At 57.4% G+C, this 14,878-nt stretch overlaps 6 protein-coding genes across 6 annotated transcripts; 1 reads left to right on the top strand and 5 right to left on the bottom strand.

Annotated features, from left to right (window-relative positions):
- Nucleotides 1-28: 28 nt before the first annotated feature.
- SCHCODRAFT_02693120 (uncharacterized protein) lies at nucleotides 29-3,005 on the bottom strand (the record flags this gene model as incomplete). Its single annotated transcript, XM_050346845.1, has 5 exons — nucleotides 29-547; nucleotides 598-779; nucleotides 831-1,093; nucleotides 1,145-2,184; nucleotides 2,232-3,005. The coding sequence occupies 5 exons, from the start codon at nucleotides 3,003-3,005 to the stop codon at nucleotides 29-31; spliced, it is 2,778 nt and encodes a 925-aa protein (XP_050197580.1).
- An 858-nt stretch (nucleotides 3,006-3,863) lies between these two features.
- SCHCODRAFT_02641439 (uncharacterized protein) lies at nucleotides 3,864-5,076 on the bottom strand. The gene is made up of 4 exons (XM_003026951.2): nucleotides 4,914-5,076; nucleotides 4,539-4,848; nucleotides 4,336-4,486; nucleotides 3,864-4,284 (listed from the first exon to the last, which is right to left on the bottom strand). The coding sequence occupies exons 1-4, from the start codon at nucleotides 4,981-4,983 to the stop codon at nucleotides 3,952-3,954; spliced, it is 864 nt and encodes a 287-aa protein (XP_003026997.1). The 5' UTR covers nucleotides 4,984-5,076; the 3' UTR covers nucleotides 3,864-3,951.
- Nucleotides 5,077-5,804: 728 nt separating this feature from the next.
- SCHCODRAFT_02752836 (uncharacterized protein) lies at nucleotides 5,805-6,606 on the bottom strand (the record flags this gene model as incomplete). Its single annotated transcript, XM_003026952.2, has 1 exon — nucleotides 5,805-6,606. The coding sequence occupies exon 1, from the start codon at nucleotides 6,543-6,545 to the stop codon at nucleotides 5,805-5,807; it is 741 nt and encodes a 246-aa protein (XP_003026998.1). The 5' UTR covers nucleotides 6,546-6,606.
- A 679-nt stretch (nucleotides 6,607-7,285) lies between these two features.
- Nucleotides 7,286-7,982, bottom strand: SCHCODRAFT_02591409 (uncharacterized protein; the record flags this gene model as incomplete). The annotated part of the gene is made up of 5 exons (XM_003026953.2): nucleotides 7,286-7,378; nucleotides 7,431-7,678; nucleotides 7,727-7,771; nucleotides 7,806-7,892; nucleotides 7,939-7,982. The coding sequence occupies 4 exons, from the start codon at nucleotides 7,980-7,982 to the stop codon at nucleotides 7,492-7,494; spliced, it is 363 nt and encodes a 120-aa protein (XP_003026999.1). The 3' UTR covers nucleotides 7,286-7,378; nucleotides 7,431-7,491.
- Nucleotides 7,983-9,470: 1,488 nt separating this feature from the next.
- On the bottom strand, nucleotides 9,471-11,960 carry SCHCODRAFT_02705923 (uncharacterized protein; the record flags this gene model as incomplete). Its single annotated transcript, XM_003026954.2, has 2 exons — nucleotides 9,471-11,237; nucleotides 11,292-11,960. The coding sequence occupies 2 exons, from the start codon at nucleotides 11,958-11,960 to the stop codon at nucleotides 9,471-9,473; spliced, it is 2,436 nt and encodes an 811-aa protein (XP_003027000.2).
- A 422-nt stretch (nucleotides 11,961-12,382) lies between these two features.
- Nucleotides 12,383-12,691, top strand: SCHCODRAFT_02641432 (uncharacterized protein). The gene has a single exon (XM_050346207.1). The coding sequence runs from the start codon at nucleotides 12,424-12,426 to the stop codon at nucleotides 12,616-12,618; it is 195 nt and encodes a 64-aa protein (XP_050197579.1). The 5' UTR covers nucleotides 12,383-12,423; the 3' UTR covers nucleotides 12,619-12,691.
- Nucleotides 12,692-14,878: the final 2,187 nt, after the last annotated feature.

The raw sequence follows: 14,878 nt of genomic DNA, 5'->3' as shown, positions 1-14,878 counted from the left end.
GCGAGAAGAACGAACCCTATCCACTGTACTAGCGCGCTGTACGTTCGATGAAAGTATCGAATTGTCCGTTGAAGAGAATATCGAAGCCAGCCGAGAATTCATCAGGAACGAGGTAAGGCTGCGTGCGCCGCGCGCAGTACTCCAAGCGATGGTTTAGGAGATAGTGGGCGCCGAGGCGGTTGATGTCTGGCGCCTTGTTGGGGGCTGCATGTCGCGTACCGGAGCGCTTGACGCTAATGGTCTCCGCGACGATCTGTCGCAGGGCTTTCAGCCCATTGATGTTGAGCGCTATCGCCTCCGCAATATGCGCGTCGCCGAAGTCGTGCGCTTTCTCAGTGAACATATGCTTGATCTCCTTGTTGAAGTGCTCCTGCAGAAAATCGAGCTCCTGGAAGTGACCGGGGCGTCCGGTGGGGTTGACAACGTAGTTGTTCATGATGGCGACCCTCAACTCGGGCGGGAACTCGCAAATAAAGTTGCATGCCATTTCTAGCATCTCGTTTGCGTATTTCGTCGCCCCCGCTCCCCAGAATGAGAAGGTGAGGAACTGGGCCAGGCAGCGTCAGCAAGAGATCACAGTAAAGTAGATGAACTCACGTCAAGGGCGCAAAATACGTGCCCCATATCCCCCTGGCTAATGCCGTCGCAGATGAGCAAGTACCATCCTGTTGTTCGCATGAAATGACAGTCATTTTGAAGAGACTGGTCGCCTTTGCACTCGAGCGAGGGATTGGTCGCTCTTGCCTTCTTACGCCCTCGATTGGACTTGGGAGCTTCGGCTAGAAGCGGTCAGGGAACTCGACATAATTGTCCTGTAATGAGTGCCGTACATGTCGCGCTTGTTGACGTTGCTGGAAGCGTGTATGTGCTACACGGCTTCCCCCACTTCACCTCGGGTCTTGGCAGCTCTCCCGAGGCGAACTCGCTCGCACGAGGGGAGCAGAATCGGTCGTATATCGTCTCCGCCATGTCCAAGAGGCCATCGAAGGTGCAGGTCGCTAAGAGTCCTCCCTTCGCGAACGCTTGCTCGAGTACATCGAGTAGCTTCGAGTCGGGGTTTTCGGGAACATCGTACTTCTCCTGGATGAGTAGGCTTCGGTGTAGATCAGCAAGCTGCTTGTCATGCAACACGAGAAGGTCTCACCGGAGTGCATGGCAAACCATAGCTTCGAACTTGTCTTCCAGTATATGATGGCCTGGATAGAAGTCGCAGCGCTCGTGATTAAACTTGCCACGCCCGAGAACGGCGACATCGCAAGCCAATCCGTCTGCACCCTTGACGGCTGCCCACCAGTGCATGCTCATAATCGACTTCTGCCAGCACCACTTTAGATGAAAGAGCTGAGCAAGTGCTAGAATAAAAGCGCGGCTGCGTGCGCCAGGTGCCTTCGCGCAGACCTCCTTGAGCTTCCGTGCACGGTCGACGCTCAGGAGATCGCCACAGAAAAAGAGAAGCCGTGAATCGAGATCGTTAGGGTCGATTCCGAGCTGCTCCTCGACGAGATCGCTGATCACGCTAGCAATGCCGGGTACCGTGCTCTCGTCCTTGTTACTGGTTCGCATTGGGTAGATTTCGCTCTTGCGTACCTTCAGAGGGTGTACGCGAAGGTGGTTCTCGTTGTGAGCATCTAGAGCGGAGCGAAAACGTGTCGCCAAGGCCGGTACGTGCTTCAGCAGCGACTTCAATATGACACCGCATACGAGTTTGCGCATGAGAGCGGTGTCGAGGCGCTCCTCGAGGTCGGCTACGACCAAGTCCTTGCGAGAGCGCGTAGCTTCGGCGCTGTGTTGTCCCAGGAGGTGTTGGTCGAGAGCGCCATCGGGAACGTCCTCGAGTTTGATGAGGGTTGCCGCGGTACCGTTCAGCATCTGATCGTGTTTAAGAAGCGAAGAATCCCAGGAGCGCTGCAATTTGTTGATATTGTCGATCAAGACCAAGAAATCGATGCCGTCCATCTTGATTGCTTGACCGAAGCGTAGGAGCGTGTTGGCGGCGTCCTTGCCGAGCGCGTGTAAGTGTCGCAGCGATGTGCTATAGCTGGTCGAGAGGGCGACGCGGGAGGTAAGCGAGAGGATCTCGCGATTGGCGTTACACGAATAGAGGAAAATGCCGACCATGCGCTGGAAATTGTTCACCAGCGCATGTCTGCTGTTGAGAAGCATGAGCGTTGCAATTGTTGATATCTGAAGAAATGAATCAGAAATCAGTAGCGCATCTGAAGATCACCTACCAGCCACGGGTCACGCTTGATCTTGAGCTGATCACCTCCCGCTCCCTTGTCGACGTGTTTGTCAAGCTTCTTGACTATCGATTTGTTTACAGCAAGTGTCGATATCACAGCGAAGACGGTTGGCGCAATGCGCGAGATGACGTCCTGCGCTAAGCGAACGTCGAAAGACAGGAGCTCTTTCCAGTCAGGAGCCGTGCCGTCCGACCTGAAGATTGTGAGTTCGCAAAGTCTGTTTGCCTCCACTCGGATCCGCTTCATCACTATCTCGAGCGCCCATGCGTCAAGGGCATTACGCGTAGAGTTTTGAGGCTCTTGGGGGATGGCGGAGAGGCGTGCCAAAGGTGGTAGCGCGTAGCGAGGGAGTCCTAGGTGTGGTTTCTCCTCGCAGCCATTGTTCCATCGCTGAGACTGGCGGTGCGAGTAGATTTGCCGAATAATCGCTTCTGGATGCTCGCGAGGACGTGTGCTTTTCGCGCAGAGAAAGTGCGAGACTTGCTTCGTGACGGAGACGTCTTGATAGACCTTGTCCTCGAAGATGTCTGCGAGGAACCCGCCGAGTCCCTCGAAGCCAGCGATGCGTAGAAAATTCAGCGTAACGCGTAGTTTCTCCTCCTTAGAAGCGGAGGGAGGCCATCTCAGTTGACGGAGAGTCGGTCGAGCATTCTTGTCGTTCCCAAAGTCATCCTCGTCGCCGGTTTCTTTGTCTTCATCGTCTAAGTCAAGGCCTCGAAACAAGCCACACTGAGCGAGCTCGAGAGCCAACTGTTCCTCCATAGTAAGCGGTGCGGGTACAGAATGAGGCGGCGGCAGAGGCGGAGGTGGTGGTGGCGGCGGCGGTAGCGGCGCTGTCCAGCGAGCAGGGAACGGGGGATAATATAGTGGAGGCGGTGTGTAAGCGAAGGGCGGAAGAAGAGGCGGTGGTCCCATATATGCTGGGTATGGTGGCATAGCAGGCGGCGTAGCGACAGGGTAAGCATAGCCAGGGTGTTGCCAAGCGCTTGGAGGCGAGGCGGGTGGTACTGGCGGATACCTCGGCGGACGATACTGCTCGCCTGACCGGTATAAACCGTGTGAGTCTCGGAGGCATCAGGTGAATAAAATTGACTTGATCACCATATTCAGTCTGCTCGGCACGGGGCACATGTTGTGACTGAAAGTTTTGCGGCATATCGTGCGGATGAGGGTACAATTGACTACTATACGGCGTCGACATGACGGTTGTCCATAACTCGCACAAGGCCTGCCCGAAGGGGAAGTCGCGTCACCCGGTAAACGCCGGCCGCGCTCGGCAAACCAAGCTTTCAAACTCCGATGTCATCCCACTACCCTCCGGTACGGTAGTTCCAGACTCCAGTATGGAGGCTGGTTAACGAGACTAGAATTTTCCTCCTTTCAGCGCGTTTGCTGGCAATGACGCCGGGTCTGGTGGTGCTGATGTCCGCGCTGCGGGCTTGCCTTGCACAGTCCGGCCAGCTTCCAGAAGGATTTGGAATGTAGAGCTCGTCGCGTGGGCGGGTGGGCTCGGCGGTGCCTAACGGGCAATATTGGATGGGGAAAGGCAGTGGTCGAAAGATGCGGAGGTCGAGGAGTGACTCAAGACTGCAGAGTCGGGCCCGTATGCAGAGTGGTCGCGGGAGGGGGGGATGTTTTGACGGGCGAACGCAGGAACATTGACGCGCGGGGATGTATGGTATCAATGTTACTGCACCATTGTGTGCAATTAGTTCGTGCAGGAGAGGACACGCGACAACGGTACTATGGCCGATCTACCCTTGACGAAGCGGCCCTTCCATTCTGATAATTGCTCGGAACACTTGGTCCCGCCGGCGCACGATTTCGAAGTACATCTCGCGCACTTTGCATCGCCGGCGTCGAAGAGAGCATCCGGATCCGCACTCAGCGCAAAGTAGCCGCCCTTTTCCTCCAACTTCTTATCGACAGCGAAGACGACTTCAGGCCAGTACATACATGTCTTTCCGCCGTCACCGTGACGGTCATTGAAGCGTATGCTGGCACATCGAAATGCAGCGATAAACGCTTCTCGGTAGGCAACCTATCCAAGCCGTCAGTCACAACAACATGCGTACGAGCCGCAGAGGCATACCCAGGCGGAGAATATGGGCAAGGATAGCGCCTGTCGAGCCGTTTCTACCTCTTCTCTCAGAGAGAAGGGAGCTGCGAGATCGAGGAGGTCGCGATGATCATGGCGGAACGCAAAGTCGAGTATCTCGAGTGGATGATCCTTGTACAGCGCTCTACGTTATGGTCAGCCATAGCAGACGTGGAGGCTTCGATGGAGGGGCCTACGATAATCGGATGATGGCGCGACACAAGGTTCTAGCTGCCGCTACATGATACTTTTCCGCCGCCTCCGCGACAGCTGCAAACTTCGAGAACGGTATATCTACGAGAGACGGGTGCATGTTGGGATAGACAAATCCAAATAGCATTTCCAGCGTCGCTGCATCCTCTGGAAGCTGGACTTCTTCTCCGGGTACGGCGTGAAAGTCTTCGGCCAGCGGACCATCCGTTGTGTACCTCAGATTGCAAGGGTGGACGTTGAACAAGGTACCATCTGTGGAGCGAAAGACGATAACGTCCGCGTCGCTAAAGGCGACTTGGTGATCGCATCGATATGTATGATAAGTCTTGAACTAAAACTACGAGGCAAGAGGGACGTACATCGTGCAGACTGGATGTCGGTATCATCTTCTGGAAACTCAGATAATGAAGCGAGACCGTCTTCAGACATGGTAGTAGGCGCAGAGACGGCGGTTTGGCGTTTCCGTAAGCCAATCGATAGGGCGGACGTTGAGCGCCGTCTTCGATAGGCGCTAAGTCGGGCTCAGGGAAGAGACAGAAATCAGGAGGCTAGAGCCAGTCAGGATGCATTAAAAGAGGCTCATGACGCCCGCTAAGAGCTTCGATTTCCGAGTATGGGTCCCAAGCGCGTCATTCCAACGAAGTGGGTCCTTGTTGACTCGAGCGAGCAAGGTTGGACCCAAAGGTTCCATACAGCAGAGACATAGAGTTTCTACAGCGACACTGCACAGATAGAAGTTAAGAAGCGTCCGAGCCGAAGGCGGTCAATGTGAGAGTTCAAGTCAAGAACAATGATTCCCGAAAGGGGGAACTCGGAACTATGCAGGTCCTCGGCAAACGCCGAACGCGCGCAAGCACGAGACGGCGACTTGCTGGCTCGCCCGCCTACCGTTCACATACTCCTGAAGTCATGCTCTCCTGAAATCTGCGCCTCATCTGATGATCGAAGCATGTATCAGCGCTTTGTGAACGACAGTCGCTGCTTGAGGGTTTACCGAATCTCATCTTTCGGCCGACATTCATCTCATCCCCCTTGCGCAATGGCACTATATGCGAGCTTCCTCTGAGGCTCCCGTTAGTGGAAAGAGATACAGCGGGGTTTCAGTGAATTACGCTTCCTGTATCACAAATTCTAACCGTCATCACATGCATACACTCGTCAGATATTAATTAAGGGAAAGCAGGGTACCGCGCCTCCAAGATCGACGCGGACTCCACGACGCAGGCGAGTGCATAGACAGGCCTCTTCGTTCAACACGCAGCGTTGACTGCCTGCGAGACTATCACACACCAGGTATGTAGCTGGACGCGAAGCTCGTCGTCCAGAACACTCTCCAGGATCCCCCGACTCGCCCACTTATCCGGATGGAACTGCAGCCTGACCTTCCGGAGAAGATCCTGATACTCCGCCGGCCTCAAAATCTGCTTTACACCCTGTAGGAAGTGCTCGACGTCCTCCCACGACGTACTTCCCTGAACGCCTCGGCCATCGTCGCCTACAAGCCGACTCGGATGCACCACCGCTGGCCAGGGCACGCACCCGACGACGAGAGGGTTGGCGCCGATGGAGAACCGCGCGCGGTCGAAATTCTCGCTGATGACGCGATAGCGGTCGAGGGCGTGCTGGACGCTGAGGAAGAAGCCATTGCGGGCGGGCCATCGAGCGTCTCGCCTCGCGCAGCGGGCGGCTTGTCGAGTTGCAGTCGCGCGGAGAACTGCCATCCTGTCGAGGTGGGATGGATCCCCCACCGTCGCCCTCGCCGTCTTGCCCATCGCTCTATGATGCTTGAGGGTTCTCTTTCCCTCCTCCGTGTTGCCACATAGGTGGTGACTTCGTTCGGCGACGCGCACGCCCGTCGTACGCCCTCCCTCCTTCTTTGGCGTGCCGCGCTCCCGTGCGAACGACTCTGCCGGCGCGCGTCTTCCCCCCTCGGCGCGGCGCTCCTCACGCTCCTTCCGATTCCGTCTGCTGCGAGGAGACTCGCCGGACATGATTCTGCAAGAATAAGTGACCGATAAAGTGCGGAAATTATGGCGATGGCAAGAGAGGCAGGCAAGCGACACTACGAACCTGCAGCGAGGACATACACTTATAGAACCATGATTACTTAGCTGGTCCATGCGCTCCGTGAAGCAGCTGATGGACCTTGCAGGGACCGACCATTGTACCGAATTTCGCTCACAATAAGCGCTGGGAGTCCTTACGATAGGCCGGTCCGTGGTAATAGGGCAGAGACTGCTTCCATTGTTGCGCACCTCTACCGCCTATTCACCGGGGGTCGATGCGGAAGTGCGCTTCTTTCAGCGCTGCGACCGATGTCACTGCAGAAGCACGCGCCTGTGCATTGTCCCCCTCAGTCAATGGGAGTATTTCCGGTCTTGATAAATATAAAAGAGCGTGGGATTGACGGGTTAAAAGAAGCTAGTTACGGATGAAATTTCGAGAGACGGAAGGTAAAGAACGAGGAGGGCGAGAGCCGTGCAGGAGAACATCAGGAAAAGTGTATGGTGGTGATTTACGCAAATGCTGCGCGAAAAGCATGATTTGCAGTTATAACCGGCCTTGTTGCAGATCATCTGGATTACCTCTGCACCCCTTTCAAAGCGAGTAAATTTGCACAATATTACCGCAAATCATTGGGACTTTGACGAGCACTCGCAAAATGTGAATTCTGGAAGCATATAAAGACAACGCGATAGTCTTGGTTTCTGTCAGATAACACACAATGTAATCATGGACAATATAAATGGAAATTCTACAGATTACATGATAATTCTACATAGGGACGCTACGATGCACACGGTAGTAGCACGGCCAGGTGCAACTTTGTGTCAGCCATGAGAGGGTGGGCAGGATTAGTTATTACAACGACCTACCACTTAGACCAGAGGGTTGCGCGCCTCGCCCAGCACAACCCTCACTCGCGGCACGTACTCATCAGTCGTACGCCCGCGGCACGCGCTCGTCAGCCGTGCACCCAGGGCGCGCGCACGCGCACGCAGGCGGCGTCAAGGACTGAGGGGGGATACGGCGGGGGCGCAGGCGGTAGGGACGCGGGAGGCAGGGGATGCGTCGGAGACGCAAAGTGGGGGACGCGGGTGTCTTCGACAAGAGTCGGAGCCATCTAGAGGCGACGTCAGCAAGTACAACCCAAGACGAAGGAACTACGCACCCGTCAATGCTCAGTGTGACGAGAGTCAAGTATAAGCCCAGTCGCCTGGGAAAAAGATAAGCAAAGAGCAGATGCGCACTTGTGCACGTCCTGGCGCAGCGATAGGCGGACGTACTCGAAGCACGCGAGCCGAAGGCGCGCATCTCGCCGTTGCTCGCCTGCCAACCTAAGGGCAGGTTGGTGCAGGGCGTTGGGTATGGTATTGAGGATACGCTGCCGCATCTGCAGAACGCGCGGCGGGCAGCAGGGAGAACATGATGGCTGAGAGCAAGATCGAAAATGATCGGAATGTGCCACGTCAGCGCTTGTATACGTCATTCGGATCTTCCCGAATATGTGGCGCTATCGCGGGACTTTGAAGTGGTGCGTATCTCTTCGTCCCCGTCGTATTGCTCTATACGAGGAAAGCAGATCGACTGAAGTATATGCGCGTAGGAAGTAAGAGGGGCGTGAGCACGGTTCGGTGATATATACCAACTCCCGCGCTGGTCAACCTTGCTCCCCGTCTCCCTCGTGCTCTATCGAGCACACTGTGATTCGGCCTTCTCCCTATGTATGCCTTCTCGATGTGACGATCACATTGCTCCGGGGGCGCCCTGCTGATGCGCGTGCCCTCACAGCATGCGGCGCTTGCCTCTCGTCCAGCCGCCTACCACCCTCAGCCCGCCGCTTATCTTCCTCGCTCCGCCGCCTTCTCAGTCCGCCGCCTAGCCCTAAGCGCCATCCCCGCCCCCGCAGCCGCGGCGCTAACCCATTCGGGAATTCTACCTGCAGACAACATTGCCGCACTGCGGGACCCACGACCTCTCCCCGCAGGATATCGACGCGTCTCCGTCTGCGCGAACGCGCCAGGACGCGCCTCTCTCCGTCACCTGGGGGGATAGCGATGAGTGCGGGAAAGGTGCTGTATGTGCACTATGTGGGCCTTCCACTTCAGCTTCTCCCTCCCTCGTCCAGCTTCGCAATTCCGTCACATCATCTCCCACTGTGCATCAATATGGTCCTTATTGTGGCTACAAAAGCTACAAATATGATTTGAAGTCCGCAAATTCCAGATAAGTTTCGAGCGGGTCACCCAATTATCACTGATTTACGCTTTGTGTCGAAATTTATCAAGATTTGTAGTCCTTGCCGTCGATATTCGATGATTTGCGTAGATAACCTATATACGTTTTTCCTGATGAATATGTACAAAGCAGAGCGACAGCGAGGCGCTATAGACTCTAAAGCTGGGCTATGATGCGACGCGAGGGCTTGAGACGATAGCGCGGAGCAGATAGCAGATTGACAGCGCATGCTAGCAATACAATAAGTAGTGAGTGAGTTGAGAGAATAAGTTAGCGCGTGAGAGATGGAGGAAAACGGCTATGATACAGAGTGATGATTGAGTGGGGAACCCAAGAGAGGGAGGAAAGGGAAAGAGAGTGGCTGAATGAATGGTGTCTATAGTCTGCAAGACTGTCAGTCAGAGGTACGTGAGAAGCACGACCATGAGAACATACCGAAGGGGTGTATCCACGGTTGGAAAGGTCTAAGGGTATGAAGAAAGGGTCGAAACGTGCGAGGAAGGAAGCTAGAGAGCGAGCCGTGAAGCCAGAAGCAGGCGAAGGGACCGGGACGAGAGCAAAGCAGACGCAACACCCAGACCGGAAGACGAGATCATGCGAGCAAAAGACGAGATCACGCAAGCAAAGGGCGAGATTACGCGAGCGAAGGGCGAGCATCACAACCACCACGCCGACAATCAGTCGTCGGATGGCACCACCGCGCCAGAGATGCGGTCCGCGAGCTTACGCTCACCGGCCAGCCGGTCCTTGAGAGGTACGGCCAGACGGTCCAAAAGACTTCGCCCCGCTGCTGTCGAGGGCGAGGACTGCGGGTACGCCTTCGAAGGCGAGAACTGCGGGTACGCCTTCGAAGGCGAGAACTGCGGGTACGCCTTCGAGGGCGAGGACTGCGGGTACGGCTGGAACGCGCGCTGCCCGCGCGCCGAGAGCTGAGGGGCCTTCAGCGGCGTGTACGGTGATGACTTCGACGAGTGCGGTGTGTGTGGCGTGTACGGCTTCCGCGGCGTCAGAGGGACGCCGTTCGGATTGTTCATGCCCTTCTCAGGTGTGAGCGGGATCGTGTTCGCATCATTATCATTGCGCCGCCTGTTGCGCGCGCGGCGCTTGGGAGTCCGTGCCGTCGAGATGCGTTCGAGCAGTGAAGGGGTCGCTGGCGTTGTCGCGAGGTTGTCGGCGGTCATGAACCTGTCGGTGGTCGCGAAATTTTCGGTGGTCGTGAAGTCCTGGGTAGGAGTAAAGCCCTCGGGGGTCATTAAATCGTCGGTAGCCATGAAGTGATTCATAAAGCCATCGGTGACGATGAATCCGCTGGGAGCTATGAATCCGCCGGGAGGTTTGAACCCGTTGCCAGTCATGTACTCGTCGGCAGCTTCGTAGTCTTCAATATCCGTAAAATTCAGAGCACGCCCGTTGCGCCGGATGGGAGTCTGCGGAACGTCGGCAGGCAGGTACGGATCCCGAGCCGGGGAGTACAGAGCCCGAGTCGGTGAGTACAGAGCGCGAGTCGGCGAGTACAGAGCCCGAGTCGGTGAGTATGCAGCCTTAGTTGGCGACGAAAACGGAGCTTTAGTCGGCGACGAGAACGGAGAACTGGTTGGTGACGAGATCATATCCCTAGTCTCCGAGCAGGGTGCCTTGGTCGGCGACGAGAACGGTGCCCGAGCTGGCGCACGAGAGGGCGTCGGCGGGAAGTCGTCTTCCATCGCGTGGTCGAAGCGCTTCGAAGTCGTCGAGTCGAAGCGCCTCGATGTCGTCGAGTCGAACCGCCTTGAAGCCGTCGAGTCAAAGCACCTCGAAGCCGTCGAGTCGAAGCGCCCCGAAGCCGTCGACTCAAAGAGCGTCGAGCTCGCCGACTCCATCTTCTGCGGAGTGACGAGGAAAGGGGCGGGGAGGATATCGACGTCGTCCTCATCGTCCTCATCTTCGACAATCTCTCCAAGCTCTACGTCGTGAGCGGCGTGCGCTCCCAGCGCCACGCCGTGAGAGGCGTACTCTCCCAGCGCCACGTCGTGAGCGGCGTGCGCTCTCAGCGCCACGTCGTGCGGAGCGAGGTCTTTAAGTACAAGACCTCTGGGTTCGGGTGATTTGAGGGGCGAGGAATAGGCTGGAAGACGAGAGCCTGACGGGGCCCGCGACGACGAGCCTGACTGGGCCCGCGAAGAGGAGCCTGACGGGGCCCGCGATGAAGAGTTTGACGGCACGCGAGAGCCCGACGGCGCACGCGAATGGGGCGTCACAGGCGAGTCCAAGGAGATGAGAACCAAGGTCGGTGACGCGGGGAATGTGTCTTCTTCCGCAGGGTGTAGGTCGCCTTCTTCCGCAGGATGCAAGTCGCCCTCTTCCGCAGGGCGTAAGTCGTCTTCTTCCTCGCCCTCAGGTCTCTCGTAGGACAGCGCTGCGCCCCACGTCTGCTGACGACGGCCCGGGTTCCAGGTTTTCGTGACCTAAAAATTCTTCAGTAACGTACAAACGACAACACAGCACACCGCGACACGCACGTTGAAATATTCGAGCATGCCCCAGTATTCCGGGCACGTCTGAACCTCCTTGCACAGTGCGTCGGCGTTGCAGTCAGCGAGGTGACTCAGCGCCTCCGCGACCCCCCTCGATACCCAGAGCTCCTTCCCTCCATACACGTAGGGCTCGCATTCCCATGCCTGCACGCCAATATGATACACATTCACCGGCAGGCTGATCACGAACTCCATCTCCCGACCCAAATTATGCACCGGCACATTCGCCCAAGGCGGCCAGCGATCGCATGCGCCGCCCGCCGGCCGCGCGGGAATGAGCCACCGTCGTATAGGATCGGCGATCTCGCGCATGTCGTCGCAGCCGCCGAACGTGGCGAAGAGGAGGGCGATGCAGAAGCGCTCGCCGGCCTGGGAGACGCCGCTGTCGACGACGAGCGCGGGGCGGGCGCCCTTGTCGTAGCGCAGCAGAGGCGCCTCGCCCAATGTCTGGCCGATGATGTCGAGCATGGTGGCGAGGGGCTGGTAGACGGAGGTGGCGAGGGCGATGACGGTGCCCGGGGTGTGGTCGGGGCGTTGGATGTGGGCAGGGTGGCCACCGCCAGCGGTGGCCTGAGTAGCCAGTGCCGTCTCGGCTGACAACGACGGCGCCGAAGGCTCGACCAGCGAGCGCGTTATTTCTTGAGCTCTGTCCATTGTGTGTCGGGTGCGCCGGTGATGGAAGACCAAGACAGAGTAAGGGAGAGCGAGGGGCAGGATGCGGCGAGAGGAGGGTGGTGGTGGGGTGTCAAGAGAGGCGGAATGCGGACGCGCGCAAGGTATAGCCCCGGCCAAACGCGCCGCGGACCCGGACGCGACGCAACCTTCACGTGATCGAGACAAAGGTTGCCAAAAGCGGCATTCGCCGGTCGCGCAGCAGCACTCAAAGTCCGACGCGTCACCGACATCTTCACATCTTTGAGAAATGTGAGTTGGGTGCGTACCCTGGCGATAGATGTGCACGCCGATGATGAGACTGCAAAGCGCGGGCGCCGCCGAAGAAACATACGCACCGGTTGCGAGTATGGACGACAGGTGCTTCTTCCAGCCGTTCCTTGTCAAAGAGCATACTGATTTGTCGGGAATGAGCACCGGCGAGAGAGGTCGGAGCCTTTGAGAAATGAAGAGGCGCGAGGCAGAACGACCCAATCCGAGTCAGGGCCTGGGGGTTGCGCAGCAGTCACGCCCTCTACCTCTAGCGAGCCGCGAGCTTGACCGCGTGCAGCTGCTCGTCGCCGCCTGCACCCTCGTCGCATGCAGTTCCGTCGTCAGATCTCTGTTCCGTGATGCGTCTGCTAGTTGCCGGTGGAACTGAGCTTCTAACAGCACAAGACCGTTCGCCGGCTCATTGCTTGAGAGGGAAGCCCGGGCTTCATGTGTTAGCTGAGGCTATATCCGCGGGACGCGGTCGAAGGGTAAATACCAACGAACGCGGGGAGGTGAGGTCAGAGAACATGAGGAGGTATACGATGGACATGAGAGCGCTGTGATGACTTCGTAACATCGACATATCAGGGGAGAGCAGACGAAAGAGCGGATAGAGCACGTGAGGGGAAGTAGAAGGCGCACTCACTGATTTGCACGCACGTCCTCGATTCGAGCGGGGAAGGCCAGGCGTTTAGTAGAAAGTCACAAAAACACGCTCGTGACCCACCCAGTAGTGCATAGAGTAGATGTCGCTGCCGGTGCCAAGCATCAGGATTGCGCTGTCGATTGCCAGCTTCAAGATTGCGCTGTCAATGTCAAGCAGTGAGATGTCGCGCCGTCAAGTCATATCATCTGCCGCCAAGTCCTCGAAAGAGCGCTCTGAGATACATCGAGTCCGACCTAGCGTAAGATTCGTTAAAAGCAACAGCGTCTGCGAGAGGGCGCTTCGCGTCGCACGTTGCCAGGGCCCTCCGAGGTACATCTAGTCGGAGAGCAGCTAGTCTCCCGCAGCCGCAGGCAGCTGTTGAAAGAGACTGGCGGCACAGCGAGCGACGAGACCAGCGGGTCACAGCGAGCGACGAGGCTTTCGCGGCGTCGGGAGAAAGGACGCGCGCCCGACACGGGCCGGCGCCAGACAGCACGTGCGCTGACGCCCACATAGATAAACACGCGCAAACATCCATCGCGCGCAGACAGCCATCACGCGCGGACAGCCATCGCCCACAGAGATAAGCACGCGCAGACATCGATCGCGCCGCAAGGTAATTTTCTTCGCTCCGCCCACGGAGGGTTCGTAGTTCTCAGGTGCACGCTCCGCGATGCCTTCCAGGCAAGAGGATACATCGCCCGACGACTGAGTGTATCCCTCGCTCAACAATTGTATGTATCCCTCGCTCAACGATTGATTATATCCCTCGCTCAACGATCGAATGTATCCCTCGCTCAACGATCGAATGTATCCCTCGCTCAACGATCGTATCCATCCCTCGCCCTTGCTTCCGCCGAGACTGCACGCATCAGACGTCCGCGATTTTGACGGGCGGCAAGTTATATATCGTCAAACGCACTGAGTACTCTGGACACGTTGGACGCACTGAGTACTATGGACACGTTAGACGCACTGAGTGCTATAGACACGCTAGACGCACTGAACGCTACAGACACGTGAGACGCGGCCAGCGGGAGAACATAGTCAGAGGCGTCGAGGGAGTGGATAGTCAGAGATGTCGGGCGGAAGAAAACCGCCAGACGTGCTAGACGCCGACAGATGCCCTCAGATGATCGGCGAATTCCAGCAGCGGGAAATGAGGATCGAAACCCAGCTGTGGGAGGGGAGGAACGAGATCCACCTGCGGGGGAGGCGGAGCAGAATTCAGCTGCAGGAAAGGAGGAGCAAGATCCAGCAGCTGGAAACAAAAGTCTGACGCGGGAGATTAAAAGCTGACGCGTCGGACGTGTTCGCATGGCGATGCCGACAGATGATGATGGGCGGCGTCAAAACTGAACAGAGGCGATATCGAGGATCAAGGGGAGACCTCGAGATCAATGAGAGATATCGAGATCGAGCGCCCCTCGTCGTCAAATGGGAGCGGCTGGATGGACATCGGACAGCGGCTGAGTAGACGTCGAACGGCGGCTGAATAGACACTGGGAAGAGCGATGAGAATGTCCGCGCGTGTCGGTGAGGAGCAGAGGGATACTTCCTAGACATCGAAGGTGGTGAAGGCGTAAGAAGGTGGCGAAGATGCTGAAGGCGTAAGAAGGTGTCTCTGCAGGTCGCGTACGGCGGCATCGAAGCGACCAACCAGAGCTCCCAGCCAGCGACATGAAATCACCCAACCAGCGGCATCGCGCGGGGGAGAACGGTTGCGCGGGGATGAGGTGAGGTTGCAGAGTTAGACGCGTCAGCTGGCAGCATCGAGCGCGGCGCGACGTCCCAGGCTGTCGCGTCCAGCGATACAGTGCCCTTCCAGACATGGTGTTACCGTGACATTGCCCTTCCAGACACGGCGCAACAGGGCCCTTCAAGACATGGTATAACAGTGCCCTTCCAGACATGGCGTGCCCTTCCAGACATGGCGACCGAGACCTCTCCTTGGCGACGGCTGCAGTCAGAGGCCGGATATGCGCGTCCCCTGGGACTCGTC

This window comes from Schizophyllum commune, assembly GCF_000143185.2.
Source record: "Schizophyllum commune H4-8 unplaced genomic scaffold SCHCOscaffold_13, whole genome shotgun sequence".
Classification (NCBI taxonomy): Eukaryota; Fungi; Basidiomycota; class Agaricomycetes; order Agaricales; family Schizophyllaceae; genus Schizophyllum; species Schizophyllum commune.
Note: the sequence above shows the minus strand (reverse complement) of the source record. Positions and strands in the feature narration are given on the sequence as shown.

Bases quoted from the DNA above. Each gene is read 5' to 3' on its own strand.
- SCHCODRAFT_02641432 (XM_050346207.1), top strand. From the start codon at position 12,424: ATGAAGAGGCGCGAGGCAGAACGACCCAATCCGAGTCAGGGCCTGGGG.
- SCHCODRAFT_02641439 (XM_003026951.2), bottom strand. From the start codon at position 4,983: ATGTCTGAAGACGGTCTCGCTTCATTATCTGAGTTTCCAGAAGATGAT. The intron at 4,849-4,913 runs GTACGTCCCTCT...GCGATCACCAAG, and splicing joins CGACATCCAGTCTGCACGAT to TCGCCTTTAGCGACGCGGAC. The intron at 4,487-4,538 runs GTAGGCCCCTCC...ACCATAACGTAG, and splicing joins CGCGCCATCATCCGATTATC to AGCGCTGTACAAGGATCATC.